General features: G+C 48.8%; 1 protein-coding gene across 2 annotated transcripts; it reads left to right on the top strand.

The window, feature by feature from the left end:
• The first annotated feature begins 2,502 nt into the window (after positions 1–2,502).
• Clcn7 (chloride voltage-gated channel 7) lies at positions 2,503–26,788 on the top strand. Of its 2 annotated transcripts, XM_005349111.2 has the most exons (25): positions 2,503–2,691; positions 10,089–10,157; positions 11,648–11,719; positions 11,842–11,907; positions 12,381–12,513; positions 12,864–12,973; positions 13,811–13,891; positions 15,397–15,459; positions 15,560–15,643; positions 16,549–16,642; positions 16,927–16,991; positions 17,492–17,608; positions 18,022–18,076; positions 18,638–18,698; positions 19,459–19,597; positions 20,196–20,289; positions 21,884–22,053; positions 23,385–23,436; positions 23,723–23,850; positions 24,060–24,145; positions 24,422–24,551; positions 25,358–25,417; positions 25,500–25,676; positions 26,075–26,155; positions 26,361–26,788. In XM_005349111.2, exons 1-25 carry the CDS (start codon positions 2,554–2,556, stop codon positions 26,445–26,447), a joined length of 2,412 nt encoding a protein of 803 aa, XP_005349168.1. In that variant the 5' UTR covers positions 2,503–2,553; the 3' UTR covers positions 26,448–26,788. The 2 variants fall into 2 exon arrangements, with proteins under 2 accessions (XP_005349168.1, XP_005349170.1); XM_005349113.2 differs by lacking the exon at positions 10,089–10,157.
• The last annotated feature ends 6 nt before the right edge of the window (positions 26,789–26,794 follow it).

Here is a 26,794-nt window from a genome sequence, read left to right as displayed (position 1 = left end):
CTGTCTTTAAAAAAGGAAGGAAGGAAGGAAGGAAGGAAGGAAGGAAGGAAGGAAGGAAGGAAGGAAGGAAGAGTGGTCCCTGACCCTGAAGAGCCAGAGAAGAGGGGATTTCTTGCCTTTGAACCTCTAAGCAGATAGCTGTCTGTCTAGATGCAAAGAAATTGTAATCAAAGTTGGGTTGGTTTTTGTTTGTTTGTTTGTTTTTGATTTTTCAAGACAGGTTTGTCTGTGTAGCCCTGGCTGTCCTGGAACTCACTCTGTAGTCCATGCTGGCCTCAAACTCAGCAATCTGCCTGCTTCTGTCTCCCAAGTGCTGGGATTAAAGGAGTGCACCACCATTGCCTGGTTTCTGAACAAAGTTTTGAAGGTAAGCAGATTTAAGTTCAAGATTGAACACCAATGACCTTAGTAGTTAGACAAGCCATCTTCATTTTCCAACCTCTGTGCCCAGCAGTACAAAAGAGGGTCATAATATCCTTGTCACCATCCTGCAAAGTGACAAAGTCTAGGTGCATCAATGATAAAAATACACCTTGTTGGAAGGAATCTTGTTTTTGGTATTACACACACACATATGCATGCATGCACACACACACATACTCATACACACATGCACACACACTTACTTGCAGAGTAATTGTGGGGAAAATCAGAACCCCATTTGACTTCCTTCCTCTTATTCTGTGTTTAGTTTTGGTTTTACTTCAAATTATGTGAAGAGAAGGAGGTTTCCTGTAATCCTCCCACCCTCAGAAGTTAAGAAAAAATTTAAACTTTCTTGATTTGGAAATTTTCAAGCCCCCAGAAAGTTGTAAGGTAATATATTTTATCTGTATATATACATATATATCCTAGACTCTTTGTTAACTTTCTTAGTACATGATTTTTATTGTCATTTGAAAGTCTGATCAGGGCTGGAGAGATGGCTCAGGGGTTAAGAGCACTGGCTGCTCCTTCAGAGGACCCAGGTTCAATTTCCAGAACCCACATGGCAGCTCAGAACTGTATGACTCCAGTTCCAAGGGATATGACACTCTCACACAGACATACATGGTAAAACACCAATGCACATAAAGTACAAATAAAATAAATTATAAAAAAGGAAATGCCATCTACATAAAATGCTAGTGTTACATGGAGGAAGGATAGTGTAGCTTGGAGGATGAAGATGAAGAATCTCTGAAAATATTTCATGCAGATGTCAAAGAAATCACTAGACTATTTTAAGGACTAAAATAAAAATAACACACACACACAGAAAGAAAAGAAAATCTGAATCGGCTGGGCAGTAGTGTTGTCTGCCTTTAATCCAGCACTTGGGAGGCAGACACAGAGAAAGTTCCAGGACAGCCAGACAGCCAGGGATACACAGAGAAACCAGGTCGAGAGAGAGAGAAAGAGAGAGAGAGAGAGAGAGAGAGAAGAAAAAAGAAAGAAAAAACAAAAAGAAAGTATGAATTGTATTTTAGTTACTTTTTATAGAGCTCTTCCACTGTTGCCTATGCTAACTCCAGTCTTTCCAATATTTTAAAAATAATTATTTTTATTTTGCATACATTGGTGTCTTGCCTGTATGTATGTCTGTGTGAGGGTGTTGGAGCCTAGAGTTTCATTACAGACAGGTGTGACCTGCCACGTGGATGCCCGCGGGAATTGAACCTGGGTACTCTGGAAGAGCAGTCAACACTCTTAACCGCTGAACCATCACCACAGCTCTCTCCAATATTTCTCTGTTAAATGTAGCTTTCACATTGCACCTATTTGCTTCATTAAGTGGACACTTTCTTCTTTGCCCCCTTCTACCATTCTTTGTAAAGCAACTTCCGGGACACTGCCGAGAAATTAACATTGCACCGTCTTCCTTCCTTCTCTGTCGAGTGCCACCCATGATGATTACTGTTAGTTCCGAGTTCCTGAAGTTGCTGCATCAAATCCCAATTCTCGTCCCTACATATTCAGGCTATATCTCCTAAGAACAACTTTACTGATAGAACACCGATACCAAGAGTACACTTGGTAAACTCAACCTTGCTAAAATAATGTTGCCTAAATCAACCTATGACAAGGCAACGCCACACGCACGCGCTGTTTTAGTCTCTTCGGAGGGCAGAACTTCCCAGTGTCTGGAAAGTCGGGTCTCAAAGCCTTTCCCAGGAATTATAGCAATGATGCTGCTCTTCCAGGCTGGTAGCACAGAAGACACGTGAAGCCAACTTGGTTAAGAGGGTCGATACCAGAACCCTTACAGTTAGTTTCTTTTTTTCCACATAATCTTTCTTCAGGGACTGGGCGTGCATCTCAGGATAGTCTCAGGCTAGTTCTTCTCTGGAGTCTGGGTCACTGAAAACACTGATACTCTTCTTGAGGGGTCCAGCCTGGGTTGCAAGGACCAGCGAACCACAACTCCCAGGAGACACTGCGCTCGCCAACCTCTCGGGCCACCATCGTCGGTCACGTGGGCACCAGTGGCGGATCACGTGAGTCCCAAGTGCGAGTCACGGGAACGCTGCCGGTCGGCCGGCTGTTCTAGTTGAGTTTGGTCCTCAGTGGGCCATGGCCAACGTCTCTAAGAAGGTATCTTGGTCCGGCCGAGACCACGATGATGAGGAGACAGCGCCGCTGCTTCGAAGGACAGGGCAGCCTGACGAGGAGACGCCGCTGCTGAACGGGGCCGGACCGGCCGCGAGCCAGGTGAGGCCCGCGGGCCGGAGATGTGGCCTCTGGGTTCGCTGCGCGGTCCTCAGTGCACCGGAGGGGCCCGGGGGAAGGCCACAGCTTTCCCCTCTGTTATTACTTTGAATCCCGGAAGACCTTGATTTTTGACAGTTTCGCACCCATGGCACTCATTACCCTCCTTTCTTTCCCTCGGAACCCCTTCTTCCAGTCTAGTCCCAGAGAAATGATTGCCCTCTCCTCCAACAATCAGTCATCGTCATTAGCTTTTCAGCCAGAGCGCCTAGGACTTCTTAAATTGTTTTGGTTTTTTAAATTTTACTCTCCGTGGTGAGGGTCGAGGCCAGGCTTTACACATACTAACCAAACATACAACCTCTGATCTGCTCCCCAGCCCTTGGCTTTTCAGGACAGGGTCTCAGTGGTGTAGCCCAGGCTGGCTATGAATTCATGATCCTGCCCCATTTTCTCAGGCACTTGGAAGACCTGCACTGCACGGCTGGCAGCTTTCACAGTTGAAATGGCAGAATTGCACGTTCAGTGAAAGTGTCAGTCTCCTTTTTCACAGGAGTAATTCCAGACGTTTGGGACAGAGATGCAATGACGAGGATTTCCACACATTTTCTCTCACTACTTGATTGATTTTGAATTTGGAGTGTGCAGCCAGATGTGATAAGTAACAAGTCAGAGGCCAGAGTGTGCTCATTACCCAAAACACAGTTCGTGCTTTTAAATGCCTCATGTTTGAAAGGGTTGCTAGTTTGCTTATTTGCATGCCTTTGGCTCTCCGCCTGGGTGCATTGTATTAATTTTGAGTCCGGTATTTATGTGAATCTCTTGATGTTAGTCTGTTTTATTACCATCCTTGACCATTTCTCCTGATTTTAGAGCCGTCTGACAAACACTCCTACCATTTTCAAGGCTAGGAAGAACACAAGATCAGAAAATATATATATATATACATATATATATGTATATATATATATTTTTTTTGAGAGTGGCTTTGGGACAGGAAAACCCCACCTCTGCTGAGGTTTTTCTAGGCCCTTGAAGGTACATCAGACAATGAAAGTCAGTTCCTTGTTGCTGGGAAGCAACTCTGTTGCCTTTGAAGTGACATCTGCTTGCAAATCTGGTCTGCCGCCGGCAGCCTGCAGCCCGCAGCAATCAAAGCAGCTCCAGTAAAACTGCAGGGCTGTGGCAGAGCGACTTAAGGTGTTTCTGGGAGGTGTGGTTTGTTATCCTTGTTGTAAAGAAAGTAACACTGGGGGCCTAAGAGTGTTTGCTGCTCTTGTGGAAGACCTAAGTTCAGGTTCCAGCACCCAGGTCCAGTGGCTCAACTATCTGTAACTCTCTCTCCAGGGATCTGACCACCCTCTTCTCTCCAGGCCTCAACCTGGAGAGAATAACATTCTCATTCATTCATTCATTCATTCATTCATTCATTTTCTCTCTCTCTCTCTCTCTCTCTCTCTCTCTCTCTCTCTCTCTCTCTCTCTCTCTTTCTCTTTCTCTCCAAACAGAAAGAAACCTTAAACTGGTTTTAGGAAAGGAAAAGAGATTGGAAACTGATGCAAGTTGAGTTTAGATTTCGCAGGATGGGATGGTTGTAGGTTTTGACCAAAGAGTTGGTTTCTTTTGAAAGAATGAGTTGATCTTTTTCCCTAAATACCATTATAGCTTTTAAATCTGCAGTTAATACAATTTATTGGAGCCGAGTGGTGGTGGCACACATCTTTAATTCCAGCACTTTGAGAGGCAGAAGCAGGTAGATCTCAGTGGGGTTCAAGGCCAGCCTGGTCTACAAAGCGAGTTCCAGGACAACCAGGACTGTTACACAGAGAAACCCTGTCTCAAAAAAAAAAAAAAAGCCAACAATTGATTGGTTGGTGTCACCCAACTTTTAAAAAGTAATTATGGGTTGTGAGGTCTGTGTGCAGGTCTCTGAGGTGCACTAAGACAGCTTCCTTCCCTCTGGAAACAGGCCCAGCTCCGTGCTGATTCTGTGTGGGGGCCCTATAGTATAGGTGCAAAGAGCACTTTTGTGTTTTGTGCCCTATATGAATAGTGCAAGGTCCCCAGACAAGCTCAGGACCAAGAGTATATGATCACAATGCTACAATAGTTTGGAGTATGGCGCAGGGTGTGGAAGTCCTGTTCAGCCATATGAGTTGATTTCAAGTTTGGCTTAGGTCTAGAGGGTTCCAGTGCCCTGCTTAGACGGGTTGAATAGACACTGGCTACAGTTTGGGAACCCTCTGCAGTGGGCACTAGAGCAGCTAGAATTTCAGGAAGATCTGAGGCCTGCTTGTGCCAGTTTTCTCATCTGGAAAAGTTAATGAATGTATAACACTGAACAAGCCTATTAGAAAACCGGCTCTCGCCGGGCGATGGTGGCGCACACCTTTAATCCCAGCACTCGGGAGGCAGAGGCAGGCGGATCTCTGTGAGTTCGAGACCAGCCTGGTCTACAGAGCTAGTTCCAGGATAGGCTCCAAAGCCACAGAGAAACCCTGTCTCGAAAAACCAAAAAATAAATAAATAAATAAATAAAAAGAAAACCGGCTTTCTCCAGGCGGTGGTGGCGCATGCCTTTAATCTCTGTGAGTTCGAGGCCAGCCTGGTCTACAAGAGTTAGTTCCAGGACAGGCTTCAAACTTCAAAGCCACAGAGAAACCTTGTCTCAAAAAACAAAACAAAACAAAATAGGAAACAGGCTCTCAATAGATACTAATCATTACCAGCAAGGGTCTGGAGACATAGAATGCTTGCCTAGCATCAGTGCAGCCCTGGGTTCAGTCTCCCGGCACCACATAAAACTAGGTGTGGTAACAAATAGCTATAATCCCAGTGTGCAAGTGGTGAAGGCAGGAGGATCAAAAGTTGAAAGATTAGTGATTGATTGATTGATTGATTGATTGATTGAATGGTTTTTCGAGACAGGGTTTCTCTGTGTAGCTTTGATGCCTGTCCTAGTACTCCCTCTGTAGACAAGGCTGGCCTTGAACTCACAACCTCCTAAGTGCTGGGATAAAAGGCTTACACCGCCACCACCTGAAAAGTTAGTGATTTTGAGGCTGTCCTGAACTAGATGAGAGCCTGTCTCCAAACAAAACAAGCTTCCTCCATACCCAAAAAACACAACAAACTAAAGGAAACCCACCTTTGCGCCTGATGCTTGTCTGTGCCCCTCTTCAGCTGAATGACATTTTGGTGCTGCTGTACTTAGGGAAAGTCTGTTCTGGATAATAGGCAGGCTCATAGTTAGAATGGAGTGTCCCGATACTGCACCCAGAGTCTTTGTGAGGTAGGCTGGAGTCAGGACCCTTTTAAAATAAGGGGGACAGTGGGATGAGTCTGAGCACTGAACTTGATCTACCTCCTGGCTTTCTGGGGTTTGTTACAGCATCTCCAGGGTTCGGTGGTGGCATTGTGGCCACCTCATCTAGTCAGAAGCAGGCCAAGCAATAAGGTAGTTGCTATAGGTAGGACAGGGTGGGGCCCTGTTTAAAGCCCAAGCCCTGTAGGACTACCTGGAGGCCAAAGCTTTGGTCTTTTTCTTAGGTGTGGGGTGATAGTGGACTAGGGAGAGGGTGAGGTCAGCCTGAGAGTCATGGTCATGTGTGTGAGCAATGGGAAGTAGAGTATTCTGTGAGGCAGATCCTAGAGCAAATGGTGGTGGTGAGGAGGCAGTCTATGTTTGTAGTCTCTTTAAATGCAGGGCATTTTTACAGGCTCTTTCTGGAAATTGCCACCAGAGACACCCCCTCTCTCAGCAGAGGAGGGAACTCAGGTAAGTGTGGGTCTGTGTTCTGCCCTGACAACTTGGCACCACAGACCATAGTCTAAGGGTGCTTTGGGAGAAGACAGGAGACCTGGAGCTATTGGAGAGCTTCGGGGAAGGGTCCTCTGATTGTCCCTAGTGGCCCTTGGGTCTTGCTATCTTCTGGGGAAAGCTGTTGGTTCTTAGTCTTAGGAATTTCACTTCCTCACTCAGCTTATAAGCAAGCCTCAGCCCAGCAGGTGTAGTGAGCTGAAGGACAAGGTCCTGCCGACCTGCAGGCAGCCATATAGCATCATATCCACTGAAAGCCTGTCCTATGACCCATTCCTCCCTGCTTTGGGCTGATCTGCTTGCTGTAGACCCTTTGTCACATTCGTGCTGCTGTATAGCCTTTTTTTTTTTTTTTTTTTTTTTTTTTGGTTTTTCGAGACAGGGTTTCTCTGTGGTTTTGGAGCCTGTCCTGGAACTCGGAACTCGCTGTGTAGACCAGGTCTCGAACTCACAGAGATCCGCCTGCCTCTGCCTCCCAAGTGCTGGAATTAAAGGCGCGCGCCACCAACGCCTGGCTTAGCCTTTTTTTTAATGTTCCCCCACTGCAGCAGTTGGACTTTCTTAGCATTAGAGCCTGGCATCTGGTAGCTGCTCATGGAGGTGGGAATGTGGGCAGTATGTTCCAGTGAACAGTTTTTTAAAAAAATGAAGTTTTAGATGCTGGCACACACCTTTAATCCCAGCACCCAGGAGACAGAGGCAGATGGATCTCTGAGTTTAAGGCCAGCCTGGTCTACATAATGAGTTCCAGGTCAGCCAGGGCTATGTAGAGATCCTGTCTCAAGAAAGTGTTAAAAACGTAAAAATAGAGCCAGGGCCGGGTGGTGGTGGCACACATCTTTAATCCCTGCACTCGGGAAACGTGCAGGTGGATCTCTGTGAGTTTGGTCCGCCTTCCTTTGTCTCCCAAGTGCTAGGATTAAAGATGTGTGCCACTACCGCCCAGCAATTTTTTTATATGTGGGGTCAGAGTATCAATATAGTGTATAAGTCAGAGTTTAAGTGTCTCAGAGTGGTCCTGAACTCTCTGTGTAGTCGAGGCCCGCTTTGAAATTTTTTTTACATTTTTTTCATTTTTGTATGTAGGTGTGTCTGCACATATATGCCATGGTGGATGTGTGGGAATCGGGATAACTTAGAGGGTTCCTTCCTCCACAGTATCGATTCAGGGAATTGAATTCAGGTCCGCAGGCTCTGAGTATCTAGCATTACACGTTACAGTTATGCCACCACCTGTCTGGTGTAATCTTTTTCTTTGCTTTTTTGTGGGGGGTTCGGGAGGGATGTTGTTTTTTTGTTTTTTTGAAACAGGGTTTCTCTCTGTAGCCCTGGCTGTCCTGGAGCTCACTCTGTAGACCAGATTGACCTCAAGTCACAGAGATCCGCCTGTCTGCTTCTTGAGTGCTGAGATTAAAAGTGTGCACCGCCGCCACCCAGCTCCTGTGTGGTATATTCTTCCCAGCTCCTGTGTGGTCGGTCGGTCCTTCCTTCCTTCCTTCCTTCCTTCCTTCCTTCCTTCCTTCCTTCCTTCCTCTCTTTCGATTTATTTATTTATTTATCTATCTATCTATCTATCTATCTATCTATCTATTTATTTATTTATTTATTTATTTATAGTGTTCTGTCCAGAAGAGGCACCAGGTCTCATTATCGATAGTTGTGAGCCACCATGTGGTTGCTGGGAACTGAACTCAAGACCTCTGGAAGAGCAGCCAGTGCCATCTCTCCAGCCTCTGGTCTGGTATATTCTTAAAGTTGGGCAGTTAGTCTCTAGAACTTTTTCATTTTGTAGAACTGAAACTGCCTAGAGTTTTCTTCCTCCTTTGACCCCTGGCCACCACCTCTTGTTCTCTGTCCTTATGGATGTAACCATACTATGGAGACTGACCTCAAACAACTTTGCAATTGAGGATGACCTTGGATTTTTGGGGGATGAGGAGGAAGCAGAGACAGAATATCACCACATGGCTCTGGCTGGCCTGGAACATACTGTTTAGCCCAGACTGTTACATGTCTGTATGTGTACTGCATGCATGTCTGGTCAGCTCAGAGCTTTGCTCTTGTCACCTTTTTGTATGTGTGAGTGATTTGTAATTTTCTGTTTTCTGCCTGTCAGCCATCCTCACTCAAATGTGAGGATTTGCATTTATGTTCTGTTTTGAAAATTACCTTTTTAGTCTTTCGGTGTGGGGGAATTTTTGTTTTATGTAACTTTGAAATAATTATAGATTTCAAGAAGTTGCAAAACTGTCCCGAGTAGGCCTGAGTTCTCATCCAGTTCCTTCTAGGGTGGTGTGTTGAGTAATTGTAGCTCAGTACTAGAGCAGTGAGTTTGCCAGTTGTGCAGTGTGTCTGGATCCGGGGAACCTGTCCTTCCACTTCCTTAGTCCTGCTCAACTCTCAGCCCTTTGCAGCACTTCCCTGCCAAGGAGGACCAGGAGCCTGTGCCCCTCCCCAGTCTGTGGATTGTTCTGCTGTGGCACATTTCTGTCAGCCTTCGTCTGATTTGGGGTTCTGCTTGCTGCTGCCTTATCATAAATTTGGGCCGCTGCTCACCAAGTCTGGGGTCGAGGTTATGTAAGCAAGTACTGTCATGCTACCCATAGCCGGCACCTCTCCCATCATCCTCTGGAACTGCTGGGGCTTCATTTCTTAGGCCTTGTGTGTCTGACTCTTCAAACCTGTGCTGTAGTGGAATGATCATTGATGGCCTTTGGCTTGCCTAGCTCGTCAGTGATAGGTAAAACAGACTGGCCACCTGCCTCTGCTGTGCCCCTCAGCCCCTGCTTCACTGTCCTTGTGTTTTCTGCCTGGTCACTCAGTGCTTCAGGACGTTTCTCCGAGGAGGAGAATAGGGTTCATAGTGAGCGACATTCCAAGAGTCCTTATGGGCTCAGGCCTGGTACAATTCCTGTCACATACACCTCGTGTACAGGTTGACTGGGAGGCAGTGACAGCACTGAAACTCCTTGAGAAGGGTTCATTCTGTGCAGCAGTTTCCTTTCTAGGCCAGCACTGTGGCCAACAGACTATGGAGCTTACTTGCCTTTTCCCTGAGTTTAGCAGTTTAGGGCACTGTTGGTCCCAAAACTTTTTATTTATTTATTTATTTATTTATCTTTGGATTTTTCGAGACAGGGTTTCTCCGTAGTTTTTTGGTTCCTGTCCTGGAACTAGCTCTTGTAGACCAGGCTGGCCTCGAACTCGCAGAGATCAGCCTGCCTCTGCCTCCCGAGTGCTGGGATTAAAGGCATGCGCCACCACCGCCCGGCCCCAAAACTTTTTTAAAATTTTTTATTTCATGTGTATTGCAATTTTGCCTGCATGTGTATATCTATATGAAGGTCATATCCCCTGGAACTGGATCTTCAGACAGTTGTGAGCTCCCTTGTGGGTGCTGGGAATTGAACCCAAGTCCTTTGGAAGAGCACCCAGTGCTCTTAACCAGTGAGTCATCTCTCCAGACTGGACTTAAACTTGTGATCCTCCTGTTTCCACATCCTTCATGTGAGGGTGGGCATAGGAATGAGTTGTATCCCTCCCTTACGTGGTGCCCTCATGGCCTCTCTTCTGTTTTTAGTCTCATTCTGCACTTTTCCGCATTGGACAGATGAACAACGTGGAGCTGGACGATGAGCTTCTGGACCCAGTGAGTGGTGTGATGTTCCCTGCTCCCACTAAGCTGACCTTAGTGAAGGAAAGTGGCAGGGTCACGTGGTTAGTAGCTAGCATCTCCCAGAGACAGCATACAGGGTGTGGATATGGTCCCTGAGGCCATGAAAGTGTGAAGAGGTGGGCAGAAGCACTGTGTGAAGGAGACCGTGGAGCACAGAGACTTTGGGCAGGAGTGAGCTTAGTGTTGGTGTTCAGGTGTGATGGGTCTCTGAGGAGTCCTTGGGGATGAAGAGCAGCCATTTCCTCTGATCTTGGGATGGATTCTGGCACCCCAAAACAAGTTCTCCAGGGACTAAGAGGGCATAGTGCTCTTATAGAGGACCAGAGTTCAGATCCCAACATTGATGTCAGGTGGCCCACAACTGCCTGTACTTCCAGCTCCTGGGATCCAGCACCCTCTTTTGGCCTCCATAAGTACCTGTGCTCACATGTACATGGCTACACATGTGCATACAGATAATAAAAAATAAATCTTGAAAAAACAAACATGGGAATGTTTCCTGAGCCACCGCCTCCCCTGGAACTCGCTTGTCTTTGGTGCTGTCTGCTGCAGTTCTGCTTGTCCCTAAGAGCAGTGGTGCAGAGTGTTCTTGGCATGCCTGTGAGTGTTGGTGTCCTAGAGGCAGAGCATTGGATTCCCGGAGCAGGAGTTACAGGCTAGTCTAAGCCGTATGATGTGGATACCCAGAAACCAAACTTGGGTTTCTTCTGCTAGAGCAAACACTCTGATCAACCTCTGACCCCTATTTTAGCTTCTTTAGTGCTTTTGTTGTTCTTTTGTTGTTCTTTTAGACTTGGGATAGAACCTAGAGTCGTGTGCCTACTAGGCAAGCACTGTGTCGCCCAGTTGACTCCTTTCTTGTTGTTATTCCCTTGTTTGTCTTGCTACAGAACCCAAGTTGACCTTGAATTTCCAATCCTCTGATTTTACCTCCCGGGTGCTAGGATTGTAGGTGTGCTCCACCACACTCAGCTTTGTTGAGTGTTTATAATGCTTTGTCTGTGTTTATAAGATGCTTTGTGGTCTGGCAGTCGTGGCGCACACCTTTAATCATAAGGGGGGCAGAGGCAGGCAGATCTCTGAGTTCAAGGCTAGTCTGGTCTACAGAGTGAGATCTAGTACAACCAGAGCTACACAGAGAAACCCAGTTTTAACTCCCTCCCCCATCCCACCCCACCCCCCAAAAATAGGATGGTCTGTGGACCTCTGTCCTGACATAGCACATCGGTTGATTTTTAGGATGTTAAACTAACTTTGTACTCCTGAAATAAACCTATGGTGTTTGCAGGGTCCCATTGGAGGATTTTTATGTCCATATCTCAGGGGATGGTTTTTTGTAGGTTTCTTGTGACTTCCCAGCCTTGGTGTCAGATAATACTGAACTATGGGATTTGAGACTTAGCCCCTTTTCTTCACCTTGTTCCTATTCTTAAAGAGCATGGGACTCCTTTTTTCTTCCACAGGAAGTGGACCCTCCTCACACCTTCCCCAAGGAGATTCCACACAACGAGAAGCTCCTCTCCCTCAAGTATGAGGTGGGCTCCCCATCCTCCCTCCTGAGCCCTGCCCTTTCCAGCCCTCTTCCCTGTTGCCTGGCTCCACTTGTACTCTGGTCCCTGGTCCAGTAATCAAGTACCTTGTGCCCTGGTCTGTGCAGAGCCTGGACTATGACAATAGTGAAAACCAGCTCTTCCTGGAAGAGGAGAGACGGATCAACCACACGGTGAGGAGGCCGGGCTCGTGGCTTGTTGGCTTGGGTGCTGGGTGCTGGCATGTAGGGCCAGGCAATATCCCTGTTCCACCCCTCCCCAAACCTCTGGGTTCTACTGCCAACACTTTCATGTTTTGGATATGGAGGATGGGGCTCTGAACATGTGACACCTAGCCCCGGATATTGGAAATTTCAAGGAAAGACTATAATCATCATGGTCAATAAAGCTCTTTTGCAGATGGCATACAGTGTCTCTAATGTTAGCAGCTAGTTGTGAATTTGTAGGGAATGTTGCTTACCTCCATGTGTCTTCCTGTGGCCCTCAGTCGTCAGTGAAACATTGACTGGAGGCTGTTGTTAGCAGACTTGGGCTGAAAGCTGGACTTTGTACTGTGTGTGGTAGCAGCCCATGAATTTGCCAGCACAGCAGGTGCCTAGCTGCAGTGCCCACCTTTGAGTGCACCATGTTTCCCACCCCTATCTAGGCTTTCCGGACAGTGGAGATCAAGCGCTGGGTTATCTGTGCCCTCATTGGAATCCTCACAGGCCTGGTAGCCTGCTTCATTGACATCGTAGTGGAGAACCTGGCAGGCCTCAAGTACAGAGTCATCAAGGACAGTATCCTCCAGAGGCGCTCGCCATGGGCCACAATGGGTGGGGGTTCATTAGCAGAACCCAAGCATGTACCTTCATAGGCAGACAGTGAAGAACAGAGTGGGCCTGGCTCTGTAGAGACTACCCCCTACCATGCATGCACACAGCTTAATGTAAGGGTTGGCTGTGTCATAGTCAGGCTGTGCGGGTCTCCGAGTTGTCTACTTAGCACCATGGCCTGCTATCTAGGCAGTAGTTGTGCTGGTCCAGGTCGTGAGATGATCTGGACCAGGTAGACTGGTCATAGTAGTGAGACAAGCAGGGCAGGTGTGTGCTCCAGAAGTGCAGAGTGCCTGTCCTTGACAATCCCTGAGACATCGACAAGTTCACAGAGAAGGGCGGCCTGTCCTTCTCCCTCCTGCTGTGGGCCACGCTCAACTCTGCCTTCGTGCTCGTGGGATCCGTGATTGTGGCCTTCATAGAGGTAAAGCCCTGTGTGCAGGAGACTGGTTACCCTAGATCCAGAGTGGGCACAGGTCTCAGTGAATGGATGGCCCCTCTAGCTTACCCACCGTGGGCCCAGTTAGCTTGTGAGGATGGAGGCTTTCTGCCAGGGAGAACCCCAGTGTGAAACAGATGGGAAATATTCAGTCAGAGCAGAATACACACTGGGTCTTCCTCAGCTTGATTCCCAGTGCTATCACATATTTAACCCAACAGTACAACTCTCACCCCATCTCCTGACTCTCCAGTTCATACCCAGACCACAGGTGTACTGTAACACCTACCCTATAGTCACATACACCTACATCTTTCATGGCCTTCACGTAGCTGACAGTGAGGTATTCTAGGGCCTGCAGGTTCTCAAGAGTTTGGGTAACTCATGTCAGTATCCAAGCAGAGGGGGCAGCAGAACCAAGGCTTCCAAGAGTCCTCCCTTCTCCAGGTCCCTCTATTCCTTTTTGTGGGATGATAAAAGAAGGAATAGACAACATCCAGAACCTTCTATGTGGATCTAGAGCAGCTGTCCATATATAAGAAGTTCTAGTTCCTACTTGGTACATGATGAGTGTTTGTCCATAATGGAGTATTTCCCTCACCTAGCACACTGGGGAATACAGGACCACTAGACTCTACCCTTGGCCCTTTACACATGCCTACCAGGGTTTTTTTCAGGGGTCTCTCCATTCTGGTCTGAAGGAGGGAGGGACCTCTACTTCCTGACATGAAGCCCTTCTCCACACCTGCTTCCCATGTTTCCTGTGGTTGTGGAAGCTGATCCCCTTACTCTACCTGCTTAGTGCCCCCTCTGTCTTTCCAGCCAGTTGCTGCTGGCAGCGGAATCCCCCAGATCAAGTGCTTCCTCAATGGGGTGAAGATCCCCCATGTAGTGCGGCTCAAGGTAAGCTGTAACTGCAGTGATCCAGGGCAGTGCGTAGGATTTCTTTTATTTTTATTTATTTATTTTTTGCTTGTTTGTTTGTTTCTGTTTTGTTTTTCAAGACAGGATTTCTTCCTAACTTTGGGGCCTGTCCTGGAACTAGCTTTGTAGACCAGGCTGGCCTTGAACTCACAGAGGTCCGCTTGCCTCTGCCTCCCAAGTGCTGGGATTAAAGGTGTGTGCCACCACTGCCCGCCAAAAATTTCTGCTGACTTGATTAAGTCTGTCTTTGCTTGACCCTCCACACATGGCATAAACTGTGTGTACATGATGGCAGATTATACTTCTAAAAGTGGCAAAAACTGGTCTTTGTCTGCAGTAAATAGTGCAGGAATATGAATGTTGTGATTGCAGTCACGTAGTACATGTCTGTAACTAAGGACTGTGTTCCCTGAGTATATCAGAGCCAGAGGGGCTAAGCTAGGGTAGGAGAGAGCCTGCCTTTCGTTCCCTATTTTCAAAATTTTCTCTCATACTTGTAATGTGTAATACTAATAGCAGCCCAATGGGCAGTTGTCAACACAGTCTACTTATTACTGGTTTTAGCATGACCAGCCTTTCTGCCTTGAGTCTGGCCAGATACTGCCTTCTGTCACTGTCTCAAAAGGCAGGTGAGCATTGGCCACCTTTGATGTACTCCATTGCCTGATATGCCATGACCTCCCTGGGTATTCTCCGGCCTGGTGCCCCATAGCCAGGGAAAGGCAGTGTGGTCACACTCTGGAAAGCAAGAGACCTGTGTTGCTACTCTGCCATAGCATAGAGTAGACGTGATGCTTCTGGGCACAGAACTGACTTGTTACCCATAGTAAACTTTGTGGAACACTCTGGAATGTTTTGCTAAATACCTTTGGCTACCAAACTAGGCTTAGGAGACTTCCTCAGAACCTGCATTAAATATGTTATCCTTCCCAATGGCCCCCTCCTTCCCATACCAGAAATCATGTATCAGGGGAGAGATGTATATAATTTGTTTTTTGTTTTGTTTTGTTTTTGTTAATGGGCCCAGATGACAGAGTTAGCTTTCTTCTCACCCATGACTGCCCTGAGCATCCACCAGACTGATGCAGTTCAGGGGAGTCACAGTCCCTCAGCTCCAGTCTTCATGGTTCCTGGACTGATATGGGGAGGAATGCTGGGGTGTTCATGGAGTGGGTGCTAAAATCTCCAGAGAGCCATCCCGTCAGCCCCAGCTAGTGGTTGTCTCCAAGATAAAGCTGTGTTGGGCCTAGTGCAGAGGCACAGTCATAGGGCAAGGTTGAGCCCCTCCCTCAGGACCCCTTAGGGATATCAACACTAGATCCCAAAGGGGGTGTGGAACAGGAGCCCTGGGTGCTGTCCTGCGTTTGTGGTACGTACGGTTGATGAGTGTGTATTCTCAGAGTAGTGCGGCTTTTCTTGAGCTCTTGGGACTCAGGCATGTGTCCAGCATGTTTATTCAAACTCTGCATCTTCCGTGTTTCCAGACGCTGGTGATCAAGGTGTCCGGTGTGATTCTGTCTGTGGTAGGGGGACTGGCTGTGGGGAAGGTAAGAACAGAATGAGTGGTAGTGGTTCCTCCTGAGTCTGAGATTCTTTGGGAGCACGCCCATGCATGGCCTCTGAGTACTGATTGCTTTGTGCTCCCAGGAAGGGCCAATGATCCACTCGGGTTCAGTGATCGCTGCTGGAATTTCACAGGGAAGGTCGACATCGCTCAAGCGAGATTTCAAGGTGAGTCCTTCCATGCACACATGTGGACTAATGATTCATAGATGTGTCTCAGCTGGTCTCCTGTCCACGCAGTCTTCATCCAGACCTCTAGATCTCCCTTAACATCTACTTCCTGTCCCTATCTCTGACTCTAAGGACAGCCTGGTCTACTCCCAGTCCAGGTGGTTACAGACCATGTGGCCTCTCTATTGTCAGTCCCTAGGACTCTGGCATCATATGCTAGTGTGATTTTGTTGGAAAGAATCTATAGCTCTGACCAGCTTCACAGAGGGACAGTCACTTGAGGAAGGTCAGAGCTTAAATGGCTACTCAGGTGCATGGTACAGTTTTGTCATGTTTCTCACTGTTACCAGCAATAAGATGGGCAATTACACTAAATTCCTATGCTGATGAGTCTATAGCTGCCTTTTGAAACAGTCACTCTGTATAGCCCAGGCTGGCCTTGAACTTAGGATTCTGTCTCAAGGCTTCTGAGAGCTGAGGTGCCAAAGATGCACCACCAAACCTGGCTGAGCAGTCCTTTTGAAAATCAAGAATAAGTTTAGATTTTTCCACCCATTGGATTTTCTCCAGTTACTAAGGTAGAGCTGGAACAAGGAGCTCATAGACTTGTGGAGAAGTTGGGTCACTGTCACAAATGGAATCTTGTACTTATGTTCTCAGCTGTGGGTACATGGGCACCCCCAGCTCTCCTGTTTTCTTCAGTATCTGTAATATTGCTCTCTGAATCTAGTAGCTGCTGCTGTGATTATAATGATGTGATTATTAGAAAATGGCCTTCTGCCTGATTATCTAGAAAAAGCGCTCCCTGCCTCTTCCATCTCTTCTTTGGTCCCTTGGTGGGACATGTTTCCAGCTTCCCTTCCTGTGAACCTCCTTCAGTACCCTCTGTCTTTCTCGTTCAGATCTTTGAGTACTTCCGCAGAGACACAGAGAAGCGGGACTTTGTCTCAGCTGGAGCTGCAGCTGGAGTGTCTGCTGCATTTGGAGCCCCTGTGGGTAAGGAGAGACCAGTCCCACCTCATCTCTGGCTATGCCCTTTGGTGCTTTGTGGTTGGCCAGGCTGGGGAAGCAGGGCCTTTTTGTAGGCATGGTTCTGATGTTTGTTGACAAGTGCCAGGTGGGAGTTTAGGCAGGGTCTGACAGCCACCAGCTGTGGCCTGGTACCACCTAGCAGCTTCTCTGTGTCATGTCTTAATTCCTGGGGCCTCTGTTGGGCGTTGGCAATGGGCAGGCTGCCTTTCAGCCTGGATGGCACTTTAGTCCTGCCACTTGCCTTCTAGGTGGGGTCCTGTTCAGCCTGGAGGAAGGCGCCTCTTTCTGGAATCAGTTCCTGACGTGGAGAATTGTAAGTGCATGAGGAAGGCGCCCTGGCCAGGGCGGTCACACTCTGCCTCTCTCTCCCTCGAGGACTCTCCATAGTCAGTCCATCCTTTTACATTGTAGAATCCGCCAGTGGGTCCATGTCTCTGCACCTGTCCCAGGTGTTCTTTGTGCTGGGAGCCCCAGAAAGATTACCTTCTCCTATATACTTGATTGGTTTGTCTGTAGAGCAGCAGCACCGCCTTTGCCCAGCCAAGCAGTCGACCCATCCCCACTGGAAGCCCCTTCCTTTTGTCTTAGATGAGGTATCCAGACACATAACTTTCCAAATGACAGGAAGTACCAGCCTCCATATGGCTTTCAAATGAGTGTTCTGTATCACTTGTAGATGTGGCTTTGAGGGGCTTGGGTGGATCCGGTAGAGCTCTGAGGACTCTGAGTACTCAGTGGACTGGGCAGGGTTCTGAGGGTGCTGGGCACACCAGGCAGGTCTCTGAGGCTCTGGCTTCTCTCTGCCACCCACAGTTCTTTGCTTCCATGATTTCCACGTTTACACTGAATTTCGTTCTGAGCATCTACCATGGAAACATGTGGGACCTGTCCAGCCCAGGCCTCATCAATTTTGGAAGATTCGACTCAGAGGTAACTTGCTGGCCACATTGTCCCACCTTACCTTTTCTGATGCTACCTCAGAACCCTGTTGACTGAGACTTGAACATTACTTTGGGAAAATCTAATTCTTAGCAGGGATGTTGAGCTCTTGCTTGTCAGTTCAAGGAGCCTGTAGCTCTCTGGGAGTGTGAACAGGGCTTTGAGTGTATCACAACTGCAGTGTGAGATAGCTCCAGTGCTAAGTGCCAGGCTGCACACGCCACCCACACCAGCTCAGCCGTGAGGGATTATAAGGTCTTCTCAGAGACCATTTATCTTACTTATGGAACCTCTGGTTCTGTACAAAAGTACTAGCAGATGCATTGCACATAAACAGAGTTCTATGCAGTCCAGCACTTTAAGCAGTAATTTCTTAAAGCCTTTGCTTTTTCCCCTCTGTACAGAAAATGGCCTACACCATCCATGAGATTCCTGTCTTCATCGCCATGGGTGTGGTGGGTAAGGACCCCTCCCTGTAGCATGGACCAGAGTCAGCCTGTGTTGGGGAGGATGGACTCCCAGCTCCAGAGTGGCGCAGGTCTGCAGTAGCCTTGTCATGGTCTCCACTCCTCACCCTTAGGCACCGCCCTGCTAGAGTTCTTATGCAGATGCATGCAGGGTGGGCACCTCAGAAAGACCCCAGAGCTTTAATTCTACTGAGGTAAAGCTTGAGACCTGGTGTGGCATTCTCTGGCGGCCAATGGGGACTTTACAACATCTGTGTTCTTATCCAGAATGGTTCACATTCCTTCCCCCTTCCTTTTTTTTTTTTTTTTTTTTTTTTTCTCTCTCTCTCTCTCTCTCTCTCTCTCTCTCTCTCTCTCTCTTTTTTTTTTTTTTTTTTTTTTTTCTCCCATGCTCAGTTCATACTGCTCTGTAAGAAGCTGAGTGAAAGGCAGAGCAGCCTTAGTGGTAATGCCTGGGAAGCCATCTGATAGTACACCCTCACCAGGCCTTCCCACTTCTGGGGGCCTCCACTGCCCTCCCTGTGAAACTAACATTAGTCTCTTCTGGTCACAGGTGGCATTCTTGGAGCTGTGTTTAATGCTTTGAATTACTGGTTAACCATGTTTCGAATCAGGTGAGAAAGAACCCTGTTTTGTGTAGCAGATTGACAGGTGCAATCCTACTGGGTGCAGGAAATGGACAAATTGTAGTGGCCTTGTCAGTGAGGGTTCTTTCCTGAAAGTCTCAAGAATGTATGGCCTGGATGAGCGATGGTGATGCCCTCGGGAGTCAGATGCAGGCAGATCTCTGTGAGTTCGAGACCAGCCTGATCTATAGAGCTAGTTCCAGGACAGCCAGGACTGTTACACAGAGAAACCCTGTCTCGAAAAACCAAAAGGAAAAAGAAAAAAAAAAAGAATGTTTGGCCTGGGGGAGAAGGACAGGAAGTGGAAATGGGGTCAGGAAGAGGCCGGAGGAGGTTCAGAAGCAGAGTGTTCCTCCCCTGAGAAACGTTCCTCGGGTCTTGAGGTCTGTGAAAGTTAGCAGATGAAGTTTGTCCTGGAGAGCAGAGCCCTAGGTGAGTTAGCTACTGCCTGCCTTCTGCCTGGGGTGCAGCCTTTTGCTAGAGAAGAAGTGAAGGCACTTCCTGATGTTTGCACTGGCCTTAGCCGCCGTGGCGGTGTAGCAGGGTTGGTAGTTACTGAGAAATCTACAGCCATAGGAAGAAAGAGAACCCCAGGAGTCTGGGCTGATGGATCATTAAACCTGGCTTGTTTTGCCCTCTCATCAGGGGAATCTGAGTCAGTTTGTCATGGTAACTACTAGTGGCAGGGCAGGTGAGACTACCCCCTGATCATCCCTGCAGCAAAGTCCACCCTGGCTTTGGTCTCTAGGTACATCCACCGGCCCTGCCTCCAAGTGATTGAGGCCATGCTGGTGGCTGCTGTTACAGCCACAGTTGCGTTCGTCTTGATTTACTCATCTCGAGATTGCCAGCCCCTGCAGGGGAGCTCCATGTCCTATCCGCTCCAGGTAGGCATAGGCCTTAGCTGGCCCTATGAACAGGACTAACTCTCCTGAACTCTAGTTTCCCCGAGGTAACAATACTAGTAGACTTTAGATTTGTTCTACATGTAGGGTCCCATAGTAAGCTGAGGCTGTGTTTCAGATGCCTGGAGAATGGCTGGTGGTACTAGACTGATCTCACATAGTCGTTTCCAGACACCTCCTGGAGAGAGCTTTAGAATGGGACCGGGTTTAGATTAGAGAAGTACATACCTGTAACTTTATAGAAACCCTATAGGGATATTTGTGGCAGCTCTTAAGAGCCCCAGACAAGCTGCTTCTCTCCTTAGGCAAACAAATGATGTGTCCCTCCATGTAGTAAATGCACTCATCTGAGAAGACTGGGCCTACTGGTTCCCAGGGTCAGTATCCAACCATTGATGATGAGGCATAGCTCATGAAGCTTCTGGATAGCAGGGACAGATAGCCAAATTTAAACTTGGGCTCTGTGTTCTGAGGCCAGATCTTGTCTGTGCTCTCCAGACTCAGGGTACATGGGCACTCAGCAGCACAGAGTCTGCCCTGTGCCATCTCTCCCCCTGTGTCCTTTCTCTCAACTCTGCAGCTCTTCTGTGCAGATGGCGAGTACAACTCCATGGCTGCAGCCTTCTTTAACACTCCTGAGAAGAGCGTTGTCAGCCTTTTCCATGACCCACCAGGTATGTGCAGTAACATGTCTGGGACTTACTAAGGACAGTGGGCACGTTCTTGGCCCAGCTGGGCTGAGGAATCATCTCTGGTGTACTGGAGTGCAGGAACCAACATCTCAGAGTTGGGGACATGGGGTTACACAGTTCTGTAGGGTACCCGGTAGCCAAGCACCTGTAGAGGGACTGACTGGGATCCCCATCTTCTCCTTTCTTCCTAAGGATAGTCACCTGAGTCACCTCCATCGCTCTCTCCAAAAGAAAACCTAGCCTGATGACTCCATGCCCAGACCTTTCTGGCCTCAGCCAAGCCCTATACACCATGCCCAAGCCGAGCTAAGCAGCCTTAGGCCTGTGTCTCCGGCCCCTCCCCTTTAGTTTTAGTTTGCTTTGTTACTGTCAGTGGTAAAACACTGACCAAACCAACTTGGAAAGGAATGGGTTTAATTTAGCTTATAGATGACACTCCATTTTCAAGGGAAGCTGAGGCAGGACCTGAAGTGTTCCATGGGGGAACACTGCTCTCTGCTTGCTCAGCTACCTGCCTTACACCGTTCAGTCCCATCTGTCCAGGGATAGCACTGCTCACAATGTGACGGATACCCCCACGTCAATTAGCAGTCAAGAAAATGCCCCCACAGACATGCCCACAGGCCAGTCTGATGGAGGCAGTTGCTTAGTTCCCTTTTCACAAGTGTGTCATGTTCACAACTGAAGTTAACTATGACATCCACCCTACCCATGGGGACAGTGTTTTTAATTGTTTCCTGTCATAAGGCTACTGGGAACTTCCCTATTGGGGGTTGTTTCTAGGAAAGTATCATGAAAGTTAATGGATAAATTTGGCATAGAATAAGCCAATGGCTTTCCGCACATGAACCTCCGCTAACCTCAGTAATCTGTGCTGTGGTGCTCTTAGCCACACAGACTGATGGCGCATCCTCCCACCCTGGCCTTCACATAGACCACGTGGTTCCTTTCGATTGGCCTTCTCTGCATCCACCCTCAGCATCTTGTCTAGGAAGGACATACCTCCCAGGTCTTGGAGTTTGATCACTGATCACCAGGAGTGGTTTGGGGACCCAAGGGGACACGTCTTAGTCACCTCTCACTTCTGGTGTGTTGCTCATTGTTGCAAGGCTCCCAGACTCAGGCCATGCTCAGGCTCAGGGAGGCTGTCCTAGTGCAGCTGGCATATGTGAAGTAGAGCAGTCGGGGTCCAGCTGAGCTGGAAGTCTGCTGCTGGTCTCAGGAACATGGCTTCCTCTTCGTCCCAGACGAGGGCCTCCACATGGGGCAGGGCACATTCACTTCAGGCTGACAGTTGTTCTGGGGAATGTGATGCTCACCTGGGGCCTGAGTGGGCCCTGAATTTGACACCTATGCTGCCAGCCTGAGGCCACCTTGCTCTACTTCCCACCATCACTTCTGACTCTGGGGACCTACCTTTCACCTCCTGGAGAAGCTGAGAATGCAGAGCTTTTTGGGACCACTGGGAATCGGGGCTCTGGTGGCCTGGTTCTCAGGATGGAAGCACATGGCTGGCAGGACATCCCTGCACAGACCTGAATTCCAGCTGCAGCTCAATGACCTTTCTTTTCCCTAGGCTCCTACAATCCCATGACGCTAGGCCTATTCACCCTGGTCTACTTCTTCCTGGCCTGCTGGACCTATGGCCTCACAGTGTCTGCTGGTGTCTTCATCCCATCACTGCTCATTGGGGCTGCCTGGGGCCGACTCTTTGGCATCTCCCTGTCCTACCTCACAGGGGCAGCAGTAAGTTGGGGGGAAACATCCCAGAGCCCCACTGCTCAAGTATTCTGGTGACCCAAGGGGCTAGAACAGGGGACATCAGGGTACCTAGTGCAGGTAGACAAAAGTTCTGATGCTCTCGAATAACCACATCACGTAATTGGAGACATGTGAAGAATGGGAAAGGGCCGGGAAGTGGTGGTGCACGCCTTTAATCCCAGCACTCGGGAGGCAGAGGGAGGCGGATCTCTGTGAGTTTGGGGCCAGCCTGGTCTACAAGAGCTAGTTAAATAAATATATATATATGGGAAAGGAGCCCAGGTCCATCCAGCACTGAGCTGCATGGAGGCCTCTCAGCCCTCCCTCTCCCTAGCTGCTGGTGGAGCTTGGGGTTTTAATCTGTGTTTTCTCACTTGAGTCATTTGAGTCATTAAAGATGGGGTAGCAGCAGAACTCCTATTCCTGCCCTCCCCGTCCTGGATCTCCTTTGGTCGGGTTTTGTCTTTGAAGGTGGGATTCATAAGAGTGATGGCTTCGAACATCAACAGTTCAGTGGCATTTATTAGGGGCATCCTGAGCTCTTCCTTCACCCACTGTTACTCAGTTGTTTCCCCTTCCCCAGCTCCAGTAGCCTCTAGCTTCCTTTTTGTGTCTGGGCTCACCTATTGCCAGCGTTTCCTAGACACACAGTGTACACCCTCATGTGTCTCTGCAATCTTCAACTGACTGTGATGTCCGTTTAATTCATCTCTGTTGTAACATGTCCTAGAATTTTTTTTTTAAGATTTACTTATTATTTATGTATACAGTGCTCTGCCTGTATATGTGCCTACAGGCCTGAAGAGGGCACCAGATCTCATTACAGATGGTTGTGAGCTGCCCTGTGGTTGCAGGGAATTAAAATCAGGACCTCTGGAAGAGCAGCCAGTGCTCTTAACCGCTGATCCATCTCTCCAGCCCCTGTCCAAGAATCTTTTTTTTTTTTCTCACATCTGGAATGTCTTTCCTTGGGTGATCCAGTGTGTCTGCATGGGCAATACATACTTTTGCCCTGCTGTCCTTCTTCATGTAGGTTCCTCAGCTCAAAGCAAGCCCAGACTTGTGAACTCATGGGTGTGGGCAGGTGGTAGGTAGAGTCTGTATACCTTGTCCCTATACAAAATACACCTAGCTAGAGTGTTAACACACAAGTTGTAGCGGAGTACACTGGAGTAGGTGTTCTGCATGTGAGCCATGGAATTCACTGCTGTGTGTGGATCCGTAGGCCCAGGCATAGCATCTTCACTGGTCTCCTCCGGCAGATTTGGGTGATGGTTGCCACTGCCTCTGATACCTATCCATGTTGTGTTACACAGATCTGGGCAGACCCGGGTAAATACGCCCTGATGGGAGCTGCTGCTCAGCTTGGTAAGCCCCAGCTCTTGCCCTGTTTGATGAGTGGGCCTCACTTGTACCCTGCTCACCCATTTTGAGTTCCACCAAGGCTACCTTTTGCCATTCACGTGAGCAAAATAGGAAGTGAGACAGGTTAGGTCAACAGCCCCATAACACAGCCAGATGGTGATAGTCAGGGCCCAGCTGTAATGATCCTTGCTCTGGGGTCTGGAAAGATGGGTGGGTAAAAAGATTGCAGACATAGCAGAGCTGGGGATCCTGTGTTTAAAGGGATTGGGGCTTATGACTACCCCTACAGGTGGCATTGTGAGAATGACTCTTAGCCTGACAGTCATCATGATGGAGGCCACCAGCAATGTGACCTATGGCTTTCCCATCATGCTGGTGCTGATGACTGCCAAGATTGTGGGCGATGTCTTCATTGAGGTATGCGGCATGAGAGGGGTGGTCTGTCCTCTGCTTACACTGGATGCCGACCTTGTAGCCTGACACTGGGGTTTGAGGGACCTGCAGAAGGAAGAGGGCCCATTGAGCCTACTCCCTTCTTCAGGAGTAGGGCAGTAGTGGGGCCCTGAGGGAGGCAATGTGCCTTAAGGTACCCTGGGCAGTGTCCTGAATCATGACTCTGTACCCAGGGTCTCTATGACATGCACATCCAGCTGCAAAGTGTGCCCTTCCTGCACTGGGAGGCCCCAGTCACCTCGCACTCGCTCACTGCCAGGTATGGTCAGCTGACCTGCTAAGCTCTCAGGTTCCTGGGTGCTGTGGGAGGACATGGACAGGGAAAACACTGAGTGCCTGTGGAGAGCCCAGGTACCAGGTTCTCACTGTAGCTTTCCATGGCTGTTCTCCCAGTGCCTGGGAAAGGGGTCTTGGGGTCCCAAGTCTTACGGCTTGTCAAGTATTGATATGATAAAAAAGCTCTTAAGGAAGTACCTCGACAGCATGTAGTATAAATGCCACTGAGATTGTATTTTTGGGTTGGGCCTCTTGGCAGGGAAGTAATGAGCACACCTGTGACCTGCCTGAGACGGAGAGAGAAGGTTGGCGTCATCGTGGATGTCCTAAGCGACACAGCATCCAATCACAATGGGTTCCCTGTGGTGGAAGATGTGGGAGACACCCAGGTAGTGTGGGCACCTCTCTGAATATCAGTTTCTTTTTATTTTGTACCCTGAGCAGCATATGTTGGGGGAGTTCATCTTGTAGTTCACCTGAACAAAATACCTTTTTTTTTAAAGATGTATTTTCATTTTATTTATGTGTTTTGCCTGCATATGTACCAGCTGCATTCCTGGTGCCTGCAGAGGTTAGAAGAGGGTATTAGATCCCCTTGGAATTGGCATTACGGATGGTTGGTTGTAAGCTACCATGTGGGTGCCTGGAATCAAGCCCAGATCTCCTGCAAGAGCAACAAGTGCTATAACCACTAATCCGTTTTTCCAGCCCGTAAACAGGAAATCTTGTGCTGCATGTAAAGTAAAATCCCTTTCTTAGTCTCCACAGACTACAGGCCTCGTGTAGTTCTGACTGGACTGGCCTTCTCAGTCATGGTGTTGTGGCTGTGGCATCTGTCGGGAGGTGCTGCTGGGATGTGAGCCCAGCTAATGTTTATCCCCTTGCCCAGTTCTTACTCTGCTGGGTTGTGTTGGATATTGGCACTGGAAGGGCTTGAAAGAAATGTGAGAAACATAGTTGGCTTATGTCTTGCTACCTGTTGATTCCATTCTTAGCAGCTGGCTTCCATGCTCTGCTGGCAGAATTCACCCTGTCTCAGATACTTTAGGGATTAGCAGGAGCATGTTGGAGAGATGCCCACTTTAAGGCCTGTGCTTCGAGGTGGACCACTAAACAGCAACCATGGGCCAGTGGAGAATCTGGCCTGAGTTTCCCACTGCAGTCTCAAGGCCTCTGACTCTTTCCTTTCCTGCAGCCAGCCAGGCTCCAAGGCTTGATCTTGCGCTCCCAGCTCATCGTGCTCCTGAAGCACAAGGTGTGTCCAGCAGTCCGTGGGTGGGCATGTCCTGGGCACCATCCTTCACAGTTACACACACGTAACTGGCTGCTGCCTGCAGGTGTTTGTGGAGAGGTCCAACATGGGTCTTGTGCAGCGGCGCCTGAGGCTGAAGGACTTCCGTGATGCCTACCCACGCTTCCCCCCAATCCAGTCCATCCACGTATCCCAGGATGAGCGGGAGTGCACCATGGACCTTTCTGAATTCATGAACCCCTCTCCCTACACAGTGCCCCAGGTACTTATTGACCTGAAGGAAGCAGGGGCAGGGCTGGGGTATGACTGACCTCCAGGGTCCCAGCTCGATGCCTTGTACACTTTGAAAAGGTGGTAAAGAGCCTCTGGAATCTTTGGAATAACTGCTGCCAGGTAGATAGGAGGTTTCCAGGGGTTGTGCATGTGGGCCTTGCTGCCTGGGGTGGACCATTTGGCCAGAATTCATCAGGAGCAGCCTCAGAGAATTTGGGCTTCAAGTAGCAGTGGGCCTAAGAGAACCCTCCTAGCAGCACACAGAGGCTTGGAGTCAGGCATGGAGGGGAAGGGACAGCTTAGGACCCTGGAAACACCCGGTTTGGGGGAGTTGAGCCTCTTTTCCACAGTGGGTAAGTGTGCTAATGGCAGTTGTCTACTTTGCAGGAGGCGTCTCTTCCTCGAGTGTTTAAGTTGTTCCGGGCCCTGGGCCTGAGGCACTTGGTGGTAGTAGACAACCGCAATCAGGTGAGGCTGTTCTCTATTCTGCTAGAGTGCTGGAGCTGGCTCACACTCTGCTTCCTGTATCCCTAGTAGGTTGTGGGTGGGCATTTGTCTTGTCTGTCTCAGAACAGTGAGCCTATGGCTTAGCCTGGTGTTGCACACCTACTTAGCACTGTATGTAGAGTATGCCATCATATGGAGCAGAAGTAACCTGGTGTTTTTTCCGCAGGTGGTCGGGCTGGTGACTAGGAAGGACCTGGCAAGATACCGCCTAGGGAAGGGAGGCCTTGAAGAACTTTCCCTGGCCCAGACGTGAGGGTTGGCTCTACCCTTGTGCAGTGGCACCCAAGCCCCTCTGCACCTCCTCCCAGGGTCCCTGGTCTCAGCCAAAGCCTTGCCCCCTGGGCAGTGCAACAGCAGGAGCAAATGCCTTCCCTGGGCCTGGCTGGTGTGGAGGCCAGACCCTTTGTCTTGGGCAGTTGGTTTACATCGTCAGCACTTTCCTTGTTCCCTGAACCCTTCACCCCTTGGACTTGCCCCTCTCCTGGGTTCCAAGGATGAAATGTGCGATCGCACCCCTTGTGGCTCACTTTTCAGAGCCGATAGAAGCTGGTGTGTGTGTGTGTGTGTGTGTGTGTGTGTGTGTGTGTGTGTGTGTGTGTG

Source organism: Microtus ochrogaster, chromosome 7, assembly GCF_000317375.1.
Source record: "Microtus ochrogaster isolate Prairie Vole_2 chromosome 7, MicOch1.0, whole genome shotgun sequence".
NCBI lineage: Eukaryota > Metazoa > Chordata > Mammalia > Rodentia > Cricetidae > Microtus > Microtus ochrogaster.
This window is presented reverse-complemented; position numbering and strand designations above follow the sequence as displayed.

Bases quoted from the DNA above. Each gene is read 5' to 3' on its own strand.
- Clcn7 (XM_005349111.2), top strand. From the start codon at position 2,554: ATGGCCAACGTCTCTAAGAAGGTATCTTGGTCCGGCCGAGACCACGAT. The intron at 15,460-15,559 runs GTAAGAACAGAA...TTGTGCTCCCAG, and splicing joins GGGGACTGGCTGTGGGGAAG to GAAGGGCCAATGATCCACTC. The intron at 23,437-23,722 runs GTAAGCCCCAGC...CTACCCCTACAG, and splicing joins GGGAGCTGCTGCTCAGCTTG to GTGGCATTGTGAGAATGACT.